The sequence below is a fragment of the Stomoxys calcitrans genome, chromosome 4, assembly GCF_963082655.1.
Source record: "Stomoxys calcitrans chromosome 4, idStoCalc2.1, whole genome shotgun sequence".
In the NCBI taxonomy this organism is placed as follows: domain Eukaryota; kingdom Metazoa; phylum Arthropoda; class Insecta; order Diptera; family Muscidae; genus Stomoxys; species Stomoxys calcitrans.
The window spans coordinates 139,006,693-139,027,025 of NC_081555.1; the positions used below are offsets into that span (position 1 = coordinate 139,006,693).

Here is a 20,333-nt window from a genome sequence, read left to right on the forward strand (position 1 = left end):
GCAGGTGAAAGACAGAGAGAGAGAGAGAGAAAGTGGAAAAGAGAAGTGGCTGCCTTGCATAGCAATTGTGCCTTTGTGTATGGCACTTGCAAAGTTGAACAAAACCATGGGGGAAATAATGACTGTGATTTCAAAGGAACGACAAAATAATGAAGACGGAAGTAAACGAGTAAAATCACATTTTCTTCTTATGCCAACCTCTGCATACGTCACACTCACACCACCCTGCCTTCACAGTAGGTGGTCTCCTAATATGTCTAGCAGAATTATGCTTCTCTCTCTCTCTCTCTCCCACATTCTTTCTCTGTTCAATGAACCATGAGTTGGAATATTTGCTGTATTTGATAGCCAAGATAGTTTCGAGACAAAATGCAAATTGCAACCAGTCTTGACTTGTCTCTCCTGAAGGTTTGCAATTCTGTCTCAGTGTTTGGTCCTTTGGAGTTTTTGTTTTATCGCTGTTGTTATGTCCCAAGGCAAATTGTCCAAATAGATGCTGTAAAGTAAGAAAAAAAGGCATTTTATGGCATCGATTTGCTTAAATGACAGTGCTGTGGAATTGCATAAATAAACTGTAGAACTTTTTTGATGTAATAGAGAATTTATTAGACGCAAATTTATTGTTATTCAATTTGTCTAAGATATACAGAAAATGAAATTGGTAAGCAGATTATGGCAAATCAAAACCATCTTTGTAGCAAGAGAATTTGCTGAGGATGATAGGAGAAAGGATACAGAATTAGACCTTTTAAAGTGCCAAATCAAAGAGAAGCCTTTTAGGTGTTAACGCACAGTCCCTTTAAAGCCTTTGAAAGTAAAAAGTGTTAAGCTGAAATTTGGCTCATATTAGGGAGTTTGCGATTTAAAGATTGACCAACACCAAAATCGCAGAATCGTTGAGGTCTACATCACAAGTTGGTATGAAAGTTGTACTGAATTCAGTTCGATATTTGGAACTTTCCTCTTAGGGCTGAGGGGACACGTCTTGCAGGAGAATACGAGTAAAGCCACAGTTTTATTGTATTTACCACTTGGATAGGCAATCCTCGAAAAAATGTTGAACGAATGCTGTTTTTTAAGGACTTTAAGACCTTGGTTGTTGATGTTGTTGTAGCCACATTTTCATGTGGATGTGGCGATCCTCTTCAAGCTCCTGTAGGTGAGCAAGCTCGTTCCGGTCTAAAGGACCGATCGCCCCGAGAACAGGGTGGCCATTGGTTATTTGCATATCCAAATTTTGCCCATGAACATTCCACTAAGGAACAGGGGCAAACTTCTCACATATCAATGAGTGCAGTCCGATTCAAATTTAAGCTCAACGATACGGGACCTCCTTTTTATAGCCGAGTCCGAACGGCGTGCCGCAGTGCGACACCTCTTTGGAGAGAAGTTTACATGGCATAGTACCTCACAAATATTTGCCAGCATTAGGAGGGGAACACCACCGCTGAAAAATTTCCTGATGGTCTCGCCAGGATTCGAACCCAGGTGTTCAGCATAATAGGCGGACATGCTAACCTCTGCGCTACGGTGACTTATTTAAAGGTGTCAATAACTCACCTTGCCATATCGAGCATCATAGGCACTCAGTATTTGGGCATAAGCCGGTGCCGCCTGACCTCTCACTGAGACTCTCCGCTCGATTGATCCTAATTGTCCGCGACTGCCGTTGCAGCTACTCCTTATGGAGCATTCTGCTAACCGCAACCTGTGGAGGCGCCCGGTAGCTCGCAGCTAAGTTTCTCGCGACAGCAATGAACACCAAACAGATCGTACCTCAATGTTACCGTCTGTGTGGTGCTAACAGCTGTCCCATGCCAAGTTAAGATCTCGATCTTCACTGATGGCTTCAAACTGGAATAGGGTGTTTGTTCTGATGCACTTGATATTCGCATCAGTGAATGTTCTTTCAGACAAAGGAAACGGATCTACTATTACCTTAACACAATGAATACTCTTTGGCTGTGTTCAGATCACCTGACCCTCTTGGACCCTGATTATAATCTGGATAATACCCAAGATAATCCTTTGCTAATGGAGGCCACCGTAGCGCAGAGGTTAGCATGTCCGCCTATGACGCTGAACGCCTGGGTTCGAATCCTGGCGTGACCATCAGAAAACATTTTCAGCGGTGCTTTTACCCTCCTAATGCTGGCAACATTTGTGAGGTACTATGCCATGTAAAACTTCTCTCCAAAGAGGTGTCGCACTGCGGCACGCCGTTCGGACTCGGCTATAAAAAGGAGGCCCCCTTATCATTGAGCTTAAACTTGAATCGAACTGCACTCAATGATATGTGAGAAGTTTGCCCCTGTTCCTGAGTGGAATGTTTATGGGCAAAATTTGCAATCCTTTGCTAAATTTGTAAAGATTTTTCTCTCTGTTCAACTGACCTTTTACAATTTAAGTTTGTCATCCTTCTCTGAGGGTGACACGATCCACATCGTTTGGGTGTCGGGCCACAGCGAAGTAATTGGAAATGAGAAAGCAGACGATTTGACAATGATGCCCCGAAGCCTTTCAGGTCGACGCAATCTGAGTTAAGGACGTGGGCGACGAATGCGCATGCAACCCTGTGGAACAGCGTAAAGGGTCGGTAGGATGGCGAAAATCCTATGGGGGGATCCAGATCACATAGGACACATAGGACTACGAGCCCACTTATGTAAAACCGGTGCGGCAAGTGATAGTATGTGTAGGGCATGCGGGGAAGATGATGACATGTTGGAGCTTTTCCTTTGTCATTGGCAGGTAGGACGGTGAAGATCCTATGGAGGGATCCAGATCGTGCGAAGACGAGGCTATTACTGAAAGGAAGCAAGAAGGAGGTCAGTATAGCTATTGGTATCATAACGGGACACATAGGACTACGAGCTCACTTAGGTTAAATCGGTGCGGCAAGTGATAGCATGTGTAGGTCATGCGGGGAAGATGATGAGAAGTTGGAGCATTTCCTTTGCCATTGCCAGGCTTTCGCGTCTAACAGATACCGGCACTTAGGTGGAGACACAATACCAGACATGAACCAACATAGGGGAGAGGTATTGAAAACAATTAAGGATTTTGCACGGAATTCCTAACTTAAAATTTTCTTTTTAGAGGTTACTTTATAGTTTTTAGAGGGCATAACAAGTCGATTACTGGCTTAGTTTTGGATGCTAGTTCCATAGTTTGTGATCAGCTTTGGGTTTTTGGGTAATCATTGAAGAGCAAAAAAAATAGTTTTTGGAATGTCATAAGGGTTACCATAGCGGTTAGCGGTAAGAGTTGCCATAAGGGTAACCATAAGAGTTACTATAAGGGTTGTCATATGGGTTACCATAAGTATTATCTTGCTATTGGATGTACCAATAAAGGATACCGTGAACTGCGAATTTGAAATTGTTACCATAGGGAATTCCATTAGGGCTAACATTAGAGTTACCAGCGATATGTTTTTCCGCCTGTCCATATCAATTTGTGTACAAGGTCGCAGATATGTTTTTCGGCCTAGATACGAAGTCTGTTGAAATTGGAAAAAATCGGTTCAGATTTGGATATAGGTCCCATATATCGAAATGTGATACGGTTTGTTTAATAACCCATTTGAATACGTCCGGCGAGGTCGATCAAATTTGGGTCAGAATAAAATATAGCTTACGCTCCGCCCAACATTTGCCTTTCCTTACTGAATCATTATAGAAAATTTCATAGAAATTTTGTCTTAAGTAAATTTTTAATTAAAATTTTGTCTTTAGATAAAATCTTGTTGAAAATTTAAGAATTTTTCAGGAAATTTTCATTAAAATTTTGCCCTTAGAAACGAATTTATAGAATTTTTAACTTGAGAGAAAACAACAATGCGTTTCCGATTGCGAAAATTGTATCTATTGGGTTGCCCAAAAAGTAATTGCGGATTTTTTAAAAGAAAGTAAATGCATTTTTAATAAAACTTAGAATGAACTTTAATCAAATATACTTTTTTTCTAAAGCAAGCTAAAAGTAACAGCTGATAACTGACAGAAGAAAGAATACAATTACAGAGTCACAAGCTGTGAAAAAATTTGTCAACGCCGACTATATGAAAAATCCGCAATTACTTTTTGGGCAACCCAATAACTATTGACGGTAGGAAAAATGTCACTAAAATTTTGACTCAAGAAAAAAATGCCTTGAATTTTTTTTTTTTACATTTCCTTGAAGTTTTGTCTCACGAAAAATTTCATAAAAAATAGTGCTTTTTGAGAAAAACTTTCGTCTTTAAAGAAAATCTCTCAGATATGTTTTTTTCTCAGAAAATTACATAAAAATTATGTCTTTTCAGAACATTTTGTTGAAAATTTCATAAAAATTTGTCTGAAGAGAATATTTAAAAAAAATTTTGCGTGTGATAAATTTTAAGTAAAAATTTAGTCTATTAAAAAGATCTCTTAGAAAATGTGTCTTTTTAATGAAATGTTACGTTTGATAACATTTCATAAAAATGTTGCCTTAATAAACAAAAAACAAGTAAAAAGGCATTACATTTGGCCGGGTCGAACTTTGGATACCTACCACCTCGGGTGTATATGTAAACCCCCCTTTCGCCACAATTTGGTGAAAATTGGCACGAACATTGATATATTGGGTTGCCCAAAAAGTAATTGCGGATTTTTTAAAAGAAAGTAAATGCATTTTTAATAAAACTTAGAATGAACTTTAATCAAATATACTTTTTTTACACTTTTTTTCTAAAGCAAGCTAAAAGTAACAGCTGATAACTGACAAAAGAAAGAATGCAATTACAGAGTAACAAGCTGTGAAAAAAATTGTCAACGCCGACTATATGAAAAGTCCGCAATTACTTTTTGGGTAACCCAATAAGTTACTGTTGATTTTTATATTTATTTTAAATTTCATCAAAATCGGGTAATAAATAAAGTTTTTATGAACTTCAGACCCTTAACTGGTATTTCGGTCTATATGAAAGCTATATCTAAATACTGTCCGATCTTTACCATATTTGGGTCGGATGGCGGGTGGCCTTAAACTACTCACTCTTTCAAATTTCAGCGAAATAGGGACATAAATAGAGGTTTTATGGGCTTCAGACCCTTTATCTACAGATCGGTCAATATGGCAGCTATATCTATATATTGTCCGATCTGAACAATATTTGGGTCCTATGTTGGGTGGCCTAAAAAATAAAGCTTTTATGGTCTTCAGACTCTTTATCTGGAGATCGGTCTATATGACAGCTATATCTAAATATAGTCCGATCTGTATTATATTTCGGTCGGATGTTGAGAGACTTAAAACTGCGCAATATTGCAATTTTCAGCGAAATCGGATAAAAAAATAAAGCTTTTGTGAGCTTCAGATCCTTTATCGGCAGATCGGTCTATATGGCAGCTATATCTAAATATAGTCCAATCTGAACCATATTTGGGTCAGATGTCGGGAGGCTCAAAATAACCCACTGTTTTAAATTTCAGAAATCGGGTAATAAATAAAGTTTTTATTTGAGACCCTTTATCGGGAGATCGGTCTATATGGTAGCTATATCTAAATATGGACCGATCTAATCGATATTAAGGTCAGATGTCGGGAAGCTTAAAATAACCCACTGTTTTAAATTTCAGCGAAATCGGATAATAAATAAATCTTTAATGGTCTTCAGACCCCTTATCGGCAGATCGGTCTATATGGCAGCTATATCCAAATATACTCCGATCTGAACCACATTTGGGTCCTATGTTGAGAGGCGTAGAACTACCCACTGTTTCAAATTTCAGCGAAATCGGTTTAAAAATAAGGCTTTTATGGGCTTCAGACCCTTTATCGGGAGATCGGTCTATATGGCAGCTCTATCTAAATATTGTCCGATCTGAACTATATTTGGGTCCTATGTTGGGTGGCCTAAAGCTACTCATTGTTTTAAATTTCAGCGAAATCGTATAAAAAATAAAGCTTTTATGGGCTTCAGACCCTTTATCGGGAGATCGGTCTATATGGTAGCTATATCAAAATATAGTCATATCTGAACCATATTTAGGTCAGTTGTCGGGAAGCCCTTAACTACTCACTGTTTCAAATTTTAGCAAAATCGGATGAAAAATAAAGCTTTAAGGGGCATTAGACCCTTTATCGGAAAATCGGTCTATATAGCAGCTATATTCAAATATGGTCCGACTTGGCCCGTTCAAGAACTTAAGTAGCGTGCATCAAAAAGACGTATCTGTGCCAAATTTCAGCTCAATATCTCAATTTTTAAAGGCTTTAGAGTGATTACAACAGACGGACGGATAGACGGACAGACATACGGACATCGTTAAATCGTCTTAGAATTTTACGACGATCCGATATATATATACTTTATAGGGTCGGAAATTGATATTTCGCTGTGTTGCAAACGGAATGACAAAATGAATATACCCCCTATCCTACGGATTTTTTTCCGAGAAGTTGCAAGGTTTATTTTTGGATTTCTTAAAATCTCTTTAAATTTGAAGTAACAGGTTGTGATTGGTGATTTTTTTCTGAGATTCTATAAATTTCGTTTTTCTTCTTTCGCAAAACTTGATAAATTTGTCATAATTAGTTCCTTTCCTCCAATGAGGCTGCCTGCCCCACATACACATCTCATTTCATAAATATCATATAGTCTCACTTACATTATAGCTAATGTATCTTATTACATATGTATATCTCTTACCAAGGATATGGCCTACTTTCCAGAAAACCTCAACCTTTTTCCGCTCTTCCTTTCCTTTAAATCCCCCCAACCCTTCATAACAAAGTACGCCTAAGTAAATAGCTTATATTATTATGCACTCTTCCGGTTTTCTCCCAACCCCCAACTGTTACTCTTTCAAATTTTTATACATGTAGCTGGTCGGGTAGCTTGTTTGCCTTAACGAAATTCCTGCTGAGTCCTCACAAAAAGCCAAATACCAAAAAATGGTACAAAATGGCATAATGCTAGAACAAGAACAACACAGGAAACTGCCAAGGAATATGTGTTTGTATATTGAGGGAAATGTTATGTAATAATACTTGACATTTTCATTGCCAGTGACAAGTAAAACTTTAATATCATTAACACGAAACCAACACGTCTGCTTCAATCATTCCATGTCAACCTTCCAACGCCCATTGGCGCCCGCCCCAAAAGGCAGGCGTTTACAGCATACTACCACATAATCACCTCCCATTTTTGTGCTCCTTTGGCTTGGGGGCATAAAAGAAATTATAAATTTATTATGACTTCATAATGAATATAAAATTCCAAGAGTCTAGGTCTTGTTTGTTTTTTATATGAGCACACAGTGAACATTTTTTAGAAAAATTGCCAACTAAGCAAGAGGCTTGGAGAGAGGGGGGCGGGGGGGATGTGGTTAGTAGGTGGGCATAGAGGGCTAAAGCTATTCGCTGGGCGTAGGAGTTTTGCTACAGGAAGGCTCAAGTTTAAATCGAATCATTCACCGTAGGCTAGTCAACAACAGGAAATGAAATAAAACCACAGAAACGGAAAGCAAGATTGAAAATGAAATTTCTGCAACAAACAGCAGGTGGTTGTTAGAGCATACTTTTAGGCGGGAGAAACAAACAAAAAGTATAGCAAAAAAAAGGGGCCTTGGGTTGAGTGTGGTAGGTTACAAACAATGCTGAAAGTGGTTAAACAACAACATAAAAAATCAGTGTTGTAAAATAAGTGGCCATATCAAGGTTTAAAATTTATCATGAACCAATTTCAATGAAAATGTCGGAATGCTCGAAAATGTTGGACGTTTAGATTTTTTTATACCCACCGCCGTAGGATAGGAGGTAAATTCAGTTAGTCATTCCGTTTGCAACGCCTCGAAATATCAATTTCTGACCCTACAAAGTCTATATATTTCGAATCTTCGTTAAATTCTAAGACGATTTAACGATGTCCGTGTGTCTGTCCGTTCGTCTGTTGTAATCACTGTAGAGTCTTCAAAAAATTAAATTATTGAGCTGAAATTTAACACAGATACGTCTTTTTGAGGCACACTGGTTAAGTTCTTGAACGGGCCAAAGCGGACCATATTTGGATATAGCTGCTATATAGACCGATTTTCCGATAAAGGGTCTGAAGTCCATTAAAGCTTTGTTTATTACCCGATTTCGCTGAAATTTGCAACAGTGGGTTAGTTTAAGCCTTCCGATATCTGACTTCAATATGGTTCAGATCGGACTATATTTAGATATAGCTGCGATATAGACCGATCCGCCGATAAAGGGTCTGAAGACCATTAAAGCTTTTATTATTGCCCGATTTCGCTGAAATTTGCAACAGTGGGTTAATTTAAGAATCCCGACATCTGACCTCAATATGGTTCAGATCGGCCTATATTTACATATAGCTGCCATATAGACCGATCTCCCGACAAGGGGTCTGAAGCCCATAAAAGCTTTATTTTTTAATCGATTTCGCTGAAATTTAAAACAGTGGGTTATTTTAAGTCTCCCGATATCTGTCGTAGATATGGTTCAGATCGGACTGTATTTAGATATAGCTGCCATATAGGCCGGTCTCCCGATAAAGGGTTTGAACCCCATAAAAGCTTTATTTTTTATCCGATTTCGCTGAAATTTGGAATATTGCGCAGTTCTAAGCCTCCCGACATCTGACCTCAATATGGTTCGGATCGGGCTGTATTTAGATATAGCTGCCATATAGACCGATCCGCCGATAAAGGGTCTGAAGCCCATAAAAGCTTTATTTTTTAATCGATTTCGCTGAAATTTAAAACAGTGAGTTATTTTTAGGCTCCTGACACTCCACCTAGATATGGTTCAGATCGGACATAAAACCGATCTTCCGATAAAGGGTCTGAAGCCAATGAAAGCTTTATTTATTACCCGATTTCGCTGACATTTTAAACAGTGAGTAGGTTAAGACCAACATCCGACTTAAATATGGTTCTAATCGGACTATATTTAGATATGGCTGCCATATAGACCGATCTCCCGATAAGAAGACTGAAGCCCATAAAAGCTTTATGTATTACCCGATTTCGCTGAAATTTGATACAGTGAGTTTTTCTGAGCCTCACGATATCCGACCTTAATTTGGTTCAGATCGGTTTATAATTGGATATATCTACCAAAGAGAACAATATTTTGTTCTATAGAATTGAATGGTGACACATATATGGGACCCCTCAATGTCCGTGTCGAATTTGGGTGCTTAAGTTATCCAATTTTCAACGGATTGTGGCGACATGGGGTTTACCTGTATACCCCAGGTGGTGGGTATTCAAAGTTCGGCCGGCCGAACTAAATGCCTTTTTACTTGTTTAAATTATTGTTTATGTTGTGCATAAGTAAGCGCTTTTAAGTATCACCCTTGAAGTAGGCAATTTAATTTTCTAAATTTTTGTTATAGTAAACAAATTCTACGTACTTTCTTAGATTAATTTTTAAAATCAAATATTTTTTTCAAATGCTTATATTTTACCACGAAATCATTTTCTTGTATCGTCCTTAAATAAGGTAATTCTATTTTTGTATAAAATGTTTCATCCTAAAAGTTTGCAATAAAAAATTTTAATAGACTTAGTACTTAAACAATTTTTAATATAAGCTTCTCCAACTGTATCACTTTGTAAACTTTTTTTTGATAGAATTAATTTTATCCTTATTATTTGTTATTAATTTTTTATTCATTTATGGGATTTAAATTGAAATATTACTTTTTTAAGTCTAATTTTGTTTTCTCATCTTTTTTTATTATGATATGTATTGAATAAAATATATATATTTCCTGCAAATAGGCAATATTTATGGGATTAAAATTGAAATATTACATTTTTAAGTCTAATTTGGTTTCCTCATCTCTCTTTATTTTGATATATATTGAATAAAATATATATTTCCTGCAAATAGGCTATATATATTTTATATTTTTCATTTTAAGCACCCTGAGCTACTAAACTCCAGAGCAGAAAGCACAGATTTTAGTTTCTTTTAAGCCATTACTCTGTTAATTTTTAAATTGAATACTTCAATTTTCATCAAATTTTCCATACCCCCTAAGGTAGGCAATATAAATTTGTTAAAAACTATTCTCAAACCCTCAAGTGAAGAGTAAATATTTAAAAATTGATTTCATTTCCCAACGCATAAATTTTTATGCTGGCACAATAAAAGAAAATATATGTGGAGTGTCTTTTTCACCCAAACAAAAAATTATTTGTTTCCTCTTTTTTTATCAAGCTTTTATTCATGACTTCCTTTTCGTTTTGTCTTTTTTGCATTTATTTACAGGCTGAAATATGGAGTGTCTTTATTGCAATTTTACGCAAAAGTGTACGCAATCTACAAGCCTGCACAGATGTTGGCCTTATCGAACATGTTTTGGTGCGTTTGCAACGCTCCGAAACAGTTGTGGCAGGTAAGTTTCATTTGTAACTCGACACAGTTGTATTTCCTCATGGCTGTATTTCAGATATAATACCTTTTTTTTATATATATATTTTATTTATGCATATTTCCTTGGTATTGCTCCATTTTTTGGTTACTCTTTTATTCATTCGCTTATTTTACACGAGTTTGGGGCAGTAAAAGATACTGTCCTGGAAATGTACGACCATTAAAGTATATGATTTTTTAAATATACATTTTTGTGATGCTTTTGATGAATTGTGTGTTTATATGGAGTGGGTATAGGCACGTTATAACTTTGAATAAAACTTTAAATATAAAAGTAAGGAAAAGAAAAATTGTATAAGTTTAAAAAAAATGAGTAACAAAGTAAAACGATATGAAATAAAATATAATCAAAAAAAAAAAAAAAAAAAAAAACAAATAATAAAAGCCATCGTTGAAAATTTCAGAAAAATCGTATAAGAATTTCGGCCTATAGAAGCTCGAGAAGCAAAATCGGGTGATCGGTGTATATGGGAGCTATATCTGGTTCTATTCCCATTCAGACAATATTTGACGCATAAGTTGATGTTCATAGGAGAAGTCGTTATACAAAATTTCAGCCAAATCGGATAAGTACTACACCCTTTAGAAGCTCAAGAAGTCTAATCGGTAAATCGGTTTATATGGCAGCAACATAAGGTTATGAACCGATTTGAAACACACTTGGCACAGTTGTTGCAAGTCATACCAAACACCTCGTGCAAAATTTCAGCCATATCGGATAAGAACTGCGCTCTCTAGAAGTTCAAGAAGTCTTTTCGGGGAATCGGTTCATATGCCAGCTATATCAGGTTATGAACCGATTTGAACTCAGTTGTTTATATGGGGGCTACATCAGGTTGTTGACAGATTTGGACAGTTGTTGGAAGTCATAACAGAACACTATATGCAAAATTTCAGCCAAATCGGACAAAACTTGTAAAGGCTCAAGAAATCAAATCAGGAGATCTGTTTATATTTGAGTTATATCCAAATCTGAACCGATATGGCCCATTTGCAATCTACAACGACCTACATCAATACTTAGTATCTGTGCAAATTTTCAAGCGCCTAGCCTTACGTGTGCGACCGTGATTTCGACAGACGGACTGACGGGCGGTCAGCCGGACATAGCTACATCAACTCAGAACGTCACGACAATCAAGAATACATATATATTGGGTTGCCCAAAAAGTAATTGCGGATTTTTCATATAGTCGGCGTTGACAAATTTTTTCACAGCTTGTGACATTGACAATTGCATTCTTTCTTCTGTCAGTTATCAGCTGTTACTTTTAGCTTGCTTTAGAAAAAAAGTGTAAAAAAAGTATATTTGATTAAAGTTCATTCTAAGTTTTATTAAAAAAAATCCGCAATTACTTTTTGGGCAAATCAATACTTTATGGGGTCTTAGACGAATATTTCGAGGTTTTACACACGAAATGACTAGATTTGTATACCCCCATCGTATGGTGGTGGTTATAAATATTAACTTTACATGAAACCAATAAGGAGAGTCAAAAGTCGGGCGTTACGGACTGTATAGTACCCTACACCTACCCTATACGAACAGAGTGGGAGCTATATCTAGTTCTGAATCAATAATGATGGACCTCGGCGGATGTTTTCAGATAGATTATTAAACAATCCACATCAAATTTCGAGCAAATATATTTAAACTACGGCTGACAAATGACAGCGGTATTGCAAATTACCCAAAATCTGACGAACATATATATGGGAGCTTTATCTAAATCTGAACCGATTTCGAGCAAACTTCTCAGATATTGTGGTAGTTGTTGAGGAAAGCGTTGTACAAAGTTTTGGGAAGATGTGTCAATAAATACGCTTGCAATTAGGGAGTGATTTATGACGTACCCCTAAAACACTTAGCTCCAAAGTTGGATACCGAATTCATGTTCTACTCTCAAATACCTCTCATTTGAGTCCGATATTGCCATAATGGGTCAATTAGCCTATTCTACGCATTTTTAGGAGGAAAAGCGCCACCTAGAGTTTTGGGAAGATTGGTCAATAAATGCGCTTGCAATTAGGGAGTGATTTAGGGCGTACCCCCAAACACTTAGTTCTAAAATTGGATATTATATTCATTTTCTACTCTCAAATAGCTTTTATTTGAGTCTCATATTGTCATAATCAATCAATTATCCCATTCGACGTATTTTTAGGAGGGAAAGCGCCACCTAGACTTGAACGCAAATTTTAATGTCATGTTCGTAATTTTAATCCTCTATAGCCTGATATGCCCATTTGGGGGTGGGGCGACCTCCCATTACTTGGTCCTAATTTTTTATGCCATATTTGTAATCTACTGCCGAGTACTTTTCATACTGGGGCCCATATTGAAAGGAACTTTCAATATATCTTTGTAGAGGAGTTTTGGGGTTTAGGGCGGTCCGCTGGGTACTTGGACCCAAAATTTAATACTATATTCGTTTTCTAGTCTCCAATACCTTTCATTTGATGCCCATATTGTGCCTATCAGTCCACTTTTGGTTTTTGGTGCCGCTTTTGGTGCAAGGGGAAGAGTCCGCCCCCTTCCGATATCTAACAATTATATAACCTATGTTTCCTTCAACAAAAACTTACACAATCTGTGAAAATTTTAAGAAAATCAGTCCGTGTCTCGCATAGTCATGATGGGTCATATGCCGATTTGTGGCGTTTTTAGGGGTTGGGGTGTCCCCCTGCACTTCGATATGATTTTGTATGGCAGATTCGTAATCCACTCCAGAATACCTATCATTTGAGCCCCATATTAATATGGACGTTAAAAATGTCTGCTTTTAGAAGTTTTGTCTGCTTTTAAAAGTTTTGGATAACCCAATTTTTAATGACATATTCGTATTCTACTCTTCAATTCCTTTGATTTGATATCCATATTGTCATTATCGGTTTACTTTTGATTTTGGGCGGTGTATTTAAGGTAACGAGAGAAGGTCCGCCTCCTTCCGTTATCAAGAAATTAAAAAACATATTCCTTCTTCCTGACTATATCCGTAGTCTACTCCCGAATACCTTTCATTTGAGTCCCATATTGTCATGCTCGTCCAATAAACCTTTTTTAGGGGGTTTTGGGGTTGGGGGGGCCCCCAGTTACATGGGCCCAATTTTTATTATGAAATTCGCACTCTACTCCTGAATACCTTTCATTTGATACCCATATCGTCCCGATCGGTACACTTTTATTTTGGGTAGTACTTTTGGGGTAAGGGGGAGGGTCCGTCCCCCTTCCGATATCAAAAAATTTTGTAGCCTATGTTTTATTCCAGACCAACCTACACAATCTGTGAAAATTTTACGATAATCAGTTCTGCTATTTTTGAGTCTATGCAGAACAGATACGTATTTTTGATGCACGTTTGTTAAGTCGTTGAACGGGCCAAATCGGACCATGTTTAGATAATAGCTGCTATATAGACCGATCTGCCGATAAAGGGTCTAATGGCCATAAGTCCCTTATTTGTTATCCGATTAATTTCGGTGAAATTTGAAACAATGGGTAGATTAAAGCTTCCCGACATCTGACCCAAATATGGTGTAGATCGGACTATATTCATATATAGCTACGATATATACCGATCTTCCGATAAGGGGTCCGAAGTCCATAAAACTTTATTTATTACCCGATTTCGCTGAAATTTGGAACAGTAAATAGTTTTAGGCCGCCTAACATAAGACCCAAATATGGCTCAGATCGGACTATATTTAGATACAGCTGTCATATAGACCGATCTGCCGATAAAGGGTCCGAAGTCTATAAAAGCTTTACTTATATCTCGATTTTGCGGAAATTTTTAACAGTGGTTTATTTTAGGCCTCCCGACATCTGACGTAAGTATGGACTATATCGGAATATATTGAGATATAGTTGTCAAATAGCCCGATCAGCCGATAAAGGGTCTGAAGCCCATAAAAACTTTATTTATTTCCCGATTCTGCTACAATTTGAAACAGTGAGTAGCTTTATGCCTCCAAACATAGGACCCAAATATGGTTCAGATCGGACTATATTTAGATATAGCTGCCATATATACCGATCTCCCGATAAGGGGTCTGAAGCCTATAAAAGCTTTACTTTTTAACCGATTTCGCGGAATAGTTTTAGACCTCGCAATATCCGACCCAAATATGTTTCAGATCGGACTATATTTAGGTATAGCTGCCATATAGACCAATCTGCCGATATGGTTCGGATCTGACTATATTTAGATATAGCTGGTATATAGACCGATCTCCCAGTATAGGGTCTGAAGCCCATAATAGCTCAATTAACGCTGTGGAACAGCGAAACGGTCGATAGGACTGTGAAATTCTTATGAGGAGATACGAATTGTGAGAAGACGATGCTATTACTGAAATCAAGTAAGAGGGAGGTCAGTATAGCTTTCGATATCATAAAGGGACACATAGGACTTCGAGTTTACTTATGCAAAATCGGTGTAGCAGGTGATAGCATGTTTAGATGATGAGAGGTTGGAGCATTTCCTATGTCATTGCCCGGCTTTCGCGGCTAACAGACAACGGTACTTAGGTGGATACACAATACCAGACATGAACCAACTTAGGGGCGTGTTATGGACAACAATTAAGGATTTTGTATGAAGCACGGAACAACTTACTTCGATTGTCTTTTTCGAGATTACTTTATGGTATTTAGAACGCACAACAAGCCAAATACTGGCTTAGGTGTATGCCCATAGTGGCATAAGGCAGATTAATATCTGCACCCTTTTTTCAACATAACCTTACCTAACATGAAAGTTAAAATAATTTTGACCAAACATATATGACAACTACTTTAAATTGTGTCCGATTAATTAAAAACATCATTTATTTGGTTCTTTGAAGGTTCCCATGGCATTGCTGCACCAAATCCTCAGTCATGGCTACTCAAATGCCTTTCTTACTTTCCAAAATGCTCCTCATCCCTATCTTTCTCAATTAATTACTCCCGCATTTGTACGGAATTGAAATCTTAGGAAATTCCTAAAATTCCTTTGAAGTCATGTGTTGGAATTTAATTTTCTCTCCTCGGCCAGCAGAAGTTCCAACAGTGACCCTAAACAGTTGATCCCAGAAGTATGCTTTAATTTAAAGGTTATTTAATCATAGATTTGGAAAAGAGGAAGGGAGCTAAATGAAGAAAGCTTTAATTAATGCCCTTACTCTGGATTGAATTGAGTGAGTATTATCAAATTAATACCTTCACAAATAGCAGCATAATTGGCTGTTTATCTCTCTCTCTCTCACACCTTCGTATAAGAGGTGCTTATGGGGTGTTTGGGATTACTGGCTGCCATTGATGTGTGTGTGTGTGTGTGTGTAGCAAATCCATAGATAATGTTATAGGCCCAGCATTGACTTAATAAAGTAATTACATCAATTTTCGGTATAGAAGGGACAAATTGTAATTTTATACCCGTTTATTAAAAACAATTAAATTCTATTATCTTTTGTACGACACAGCAGATACGACAAAACGCACAGCAGGCTATCTTTGTGTGCGTATTTCTCTCCCTTTTGTCCTTCTGTCTTTGTGTACCTGTATGGAATGAATTGTCTTGCTTTGTGATTACCTTTCATTTTGTTCATCGTCATCATTATCGTCGCAGCCACCCATTGTGTTGTTGATGTCTTGCTATTGGTATCTGTAGAAGCAAATCTCTTTGTTCTTTCTGCAGGTCCTGTCAACAAAGGACATATGCGTCAGGCATCAATAAAGAAATTATATCAAATTACCATAATCTCAACAACTACAGTGATAACAGCATTAGGAACACTAAAGAAATATTAGTTTTAGTATAAAGACAGATGTTTCTTCGTGCAGCATAATTTTCTCTTATATACAGGAAACAAAATTTAGATTTTTTTTCTAATCAATTTTTTAGAAAAAATTTTATAGAAAAAATATTTTTACAAAATTTTGAAAAATTTTTTAATAACATTTACAAAGAAAAAAATTCCTAAAAAAATATGTTTTGCCTTATTTTTTTTTAACTAAAATTTTGAAAAAATTTTGACAATTTTTTTTAGCAAATTTAAAAAAAAAAATTGCAAAATTATCTAAAAAAATAAAATTTTAGCAAAACTTTCAATTAAAGTAAATTATTAACAAATTTATATAAAAAAAAAATAAATTCTACCAAATTTTCTATTAAAATGAAACTTGGACAAAATTTTCCAAAAAAAAAAATTTGGACAAAATTTTCTAAAAATATAAAATTTGGATAAAATTTTCTAAAAATATAAAATTTGGACAAAATTTTCTAAAAATATAAAATTTGGACAAAATTTTCTAAAAATATAAAATTTGGACAAAATTTTCTATTAAAATAAAATTTGGACAAAATTTTCTAAAAATATAAAATTTTCACAAATAAAATTCCGACTACATTTTCTACAGTAATATAATGTGGCCACCGTAGCGCAGCGTAGGTTTGCAAGTCCGCCTATGACGCTGAATGCCTGGGTTCAAATCCTGGGAGCATCAGAAAAAAAATTACCAGTGGTGGTTTTTCCCTACTAACGCTGGCGGCATTTGTGGGGTACTGGACCATTTGGTATGGCAGCCATATTAAAACTTCTTTCCAAAGATGTGACGCACTGCGACACGCCGTTACCTCGGACTCGTCTATAAAGTGGAGGTCCCTCGTCATTTAGCCTACAACTTGAATCGAACAGCACTCATTAATATGTGAAAAGTTTGTCCCTGTTCCTTAATGGAATGTTCATGGTCAAATTAGCAATAAAATGTTGACAAAATATCCAATTAAAACTAAGATTTGCCATATTCCTGGAAAATACTCGTATCTCCCCTCCTGTCATGTTGTACTACCAGCACCCACATCTGTATCCATTAACACAGGCTAAGTAGAGAAATATAGCTGCAATAGAACATCCACCACGTATTCATTATCAACACCTTCACAGCCAACCTCCCTTTTGCTGCTTGCCTTTTGTCTTTGAGGGAAATTTTACTCATTTTCTTAATAGAAGAAAAGTCTAATTTTCTTCTTATTTGTCGGGTAGTTGAGGAAATTGAAAGAATTGGGGAGGCAAATTGTCCTCTGTTATCACCCTTCCAACACAGATGGTCCTGGCATCTATATAAATTTTTCCTGGTGCCATAGCTGAGGGAGAACGAAAGGCAGGCAACAAAGGCTACAAGGATGAACGACAAAGACGACATCTTCAACATAGACGAAGATGTCAAGATTTTAACACCACCTGCTTAATTGTCTTCTGTTAGTTTAAATGACATGTTGCGATGTCAGCTCTCTATGGATCCTTATACTCTCCCCATTTGGGTTCCTAACTCGTATATAATTGCCGGCACACTAGTCTTTTGGGGAAGGAATAGAGGGAGCGATAGGAGGAACACTGTCGCTTAAAGCTTGCTTGCTTTGGCTGACTGGCAAGTCAAGTCAGCAGCTTTTCTGGGGGCTTTGCCCTTAGTCAATTTCTTAGATGACTAGAGCGATTGAATAGGTGTACGTGTGTTTGTGTGTGAGAAAATAAATGTGTGTTTTTCTGTTTAAAAAGTATGTGTGCGTATTCTGTGACATGTGTCCCCTTAGATTAACGCCCCCTTATTTAAGAGTGTTCCTAGCACACACACACACACACACACTACACTGCCCTGGTATTGCAGCTTGTGTGTTTTGCCTGAATGTGTTTGTATATGTGTTTTTCGTTGATGTAGTGAGTGATCCTTTTGTGCTCCATGTTGTATTTTAGTTAATTATCCCTGTTTTTATGGGATTTTATATGCCTTCCACTGTTTATGGCCCCTCATCAATGAGTTCAGCTTTGCATGGAGAAAAAGAGAAAATCATTATAGAATTTTGTAATGGTATATGCATGTGTGTGTGTATTTTCTCGTTGACATTTGTGTACAAGAGTTCATGACCCCGAGATATGCATTTAACACTCACTTCGATTGTGTGTTGTATTAGCATGGGTTTGTGTCGTACCAATTATCACATTAAATTAAGAAAACGGATGGTTTAAAGAGCTAAGATATAATCATAACTGGATGTGGAAGAGAAACTTGGGCAAAAACCGTTTTGTATAGAAAAAAATTTGAAAAAAAAAAAACTTTTTATAGAAAAATTTTGAAAAAAATCTCGAAAAAAATGTCTATAGAAAAATTTTGAAAAAATCTAAAAAAAATTAAAAAAAAAAAATCTATAGAAAAATATTACAAAAAAATATTTTCCATACAAAAGAATTTTAAAAAATTTTTTGATAGAAAAATTTTGAAAAAAATTTCTATTAAAAAATTTTGAAAAAAAATTTTATACAAAAATTTTGAAAAATTTTTCTATACGAAAATTTTTAAAAAAAGATTCTATAGAAAACATTTGGAGAATTTTTTTTATAGAAAAATTTAGAAAAAAAAATTATGAAACTATTTTGAAAAAAAATTTTTTTTTACAAAAATTTTGAAAAAATGTTCTATTCAAAAATTTTTAAAAAATTTTCTATACGAAAATTTTGAATAAAAAAAAATTCTATATAAACATTTGGAAAAATTTTCTATAGAAAAATGTTGAAAAAAAAAATTATAAAAATATTTTGAAAAAAAAACTTTCTAAAAAATTTTTTTTGAATAGAAAAATTTTGAAAAAATTTCTATCAAAAAATTAAAAAAAAAAAAAAAATTTATACAAAAATTTTGAAAAATTTTTCTATACGAAAATTTTTAAAAAAAGATTCTATAGAAAACATTTGGAAACATTTTTTTATAGAAAAATGTTGAAAAAAATTACGAAAATATTTTGAAAAAAAAAACTTTTTATACAAAAATTTTGAAAAAATGTTCTATAAAAAAATTTTTAAAAAATTTTCTATACGAAAATTTTGAAATAAAAGAAATTCTATATAAACATTTGGAAAAATTTTCTATAGAAAAATGTTGAAAAAAATAATTATGAAAATATTTTGAAAAAAAAACTTTCTAAAAAAATTTTTTTTTAATAGAAAAATTTTGAAAAAAATTTCTATTAAAAAATTTTGAAAAAAAAATTCTATACAAAAATTTTGAAAAATTTTTCTATACGAAAATTTTTAAAAAAAGATTCTATAGAAAACATTTGGAAAAATTTTTTTATAGAAAAATTTTGAAAAAAAAAAATATGAAAATATTTTGAAAAAAAAACTTTTTATACAAAAATTTTAAAAAAATGTTCTATACAAAAATTTTTAAAAAAATTTCTATACGAAAATTTTGAAAAAAATATTCTATAGAAACATTTGGAAAAATGTTCTATAGAAAAATTATGAAAATATAAAAAAAAAATTTGATGAAATTTTCTATACAAAAATTTTGAAAAAATTTTCTATACAAAAAATTTTAAATAATTTTCTATACAAAAAATTTTAAATAATTTTCTGTATCCAAATTTGAAAAAAAAAATTATAAACAAATTTCTATAGAAAAATTAAAAAAAAAGATTTAAAAAAATTTGTAAAAATTTTTAAAATATTTGTAAAAATTTTTAAAAAAATTTGTGAAAAAAAAATTTTGTTTAAAAAAATGTTGACCAAATATTTTAAAAAAAATTTTCTATTGAAAAAAATTTTTGCAAAGTTTTCTATAAAAAAATTTCGCATAAAATTTAGAAAAAAAATTTTGGCAGAAAAATCGATTTGAGAAAATTTTCTATAAAAAAATGTGGGCCAAATTTGAACAAAACTTTCCTAAGAAAATTTATTTAATGACACATTTTTTATACAAAAAATTTTAACAAATTTTCTATAGAAAAAATTTTGACAAAATTTTTTGTAAAAAAACTACAAAATTTTCACTAAAAAAATGTAAACAAACTTTAAAAAATTTTCATCCAATTTCCTTGTTTGAGAAAATTTTCTATACAAAAATTTTGACAAAATTTCAATGCAAAATATGGAAA

The 20,333-nt window shown here is 34.7% G+C and overlaps 1 protein-coding gene across 6 annotated transcripts in view; it reads left to right on the forward strand.

Annotated features, from left to right (window-relative positions):
- The window catches only part of LOC106083452 (neurobeachin), a 414,708-nt gene that overhangs the window by 196,906 nt on the left and 197,469 nt on the right, over positions 1-20,333 (forward strand). For all 6 annotated transcript variants that reach the window (XM_013246475.2, XM_059367989.1, XM_059367990.1 and 3 more), the window contains exon 3: positions 10,255-10,381. In XM_013246475.2, the coding sequence (XP_013101929.2) occupies positions 10,255-10,381 (127 nt within the window). The remainder of the gene's footprint in view (positions 1-10,254; positions 10,382-20,333) is intronic.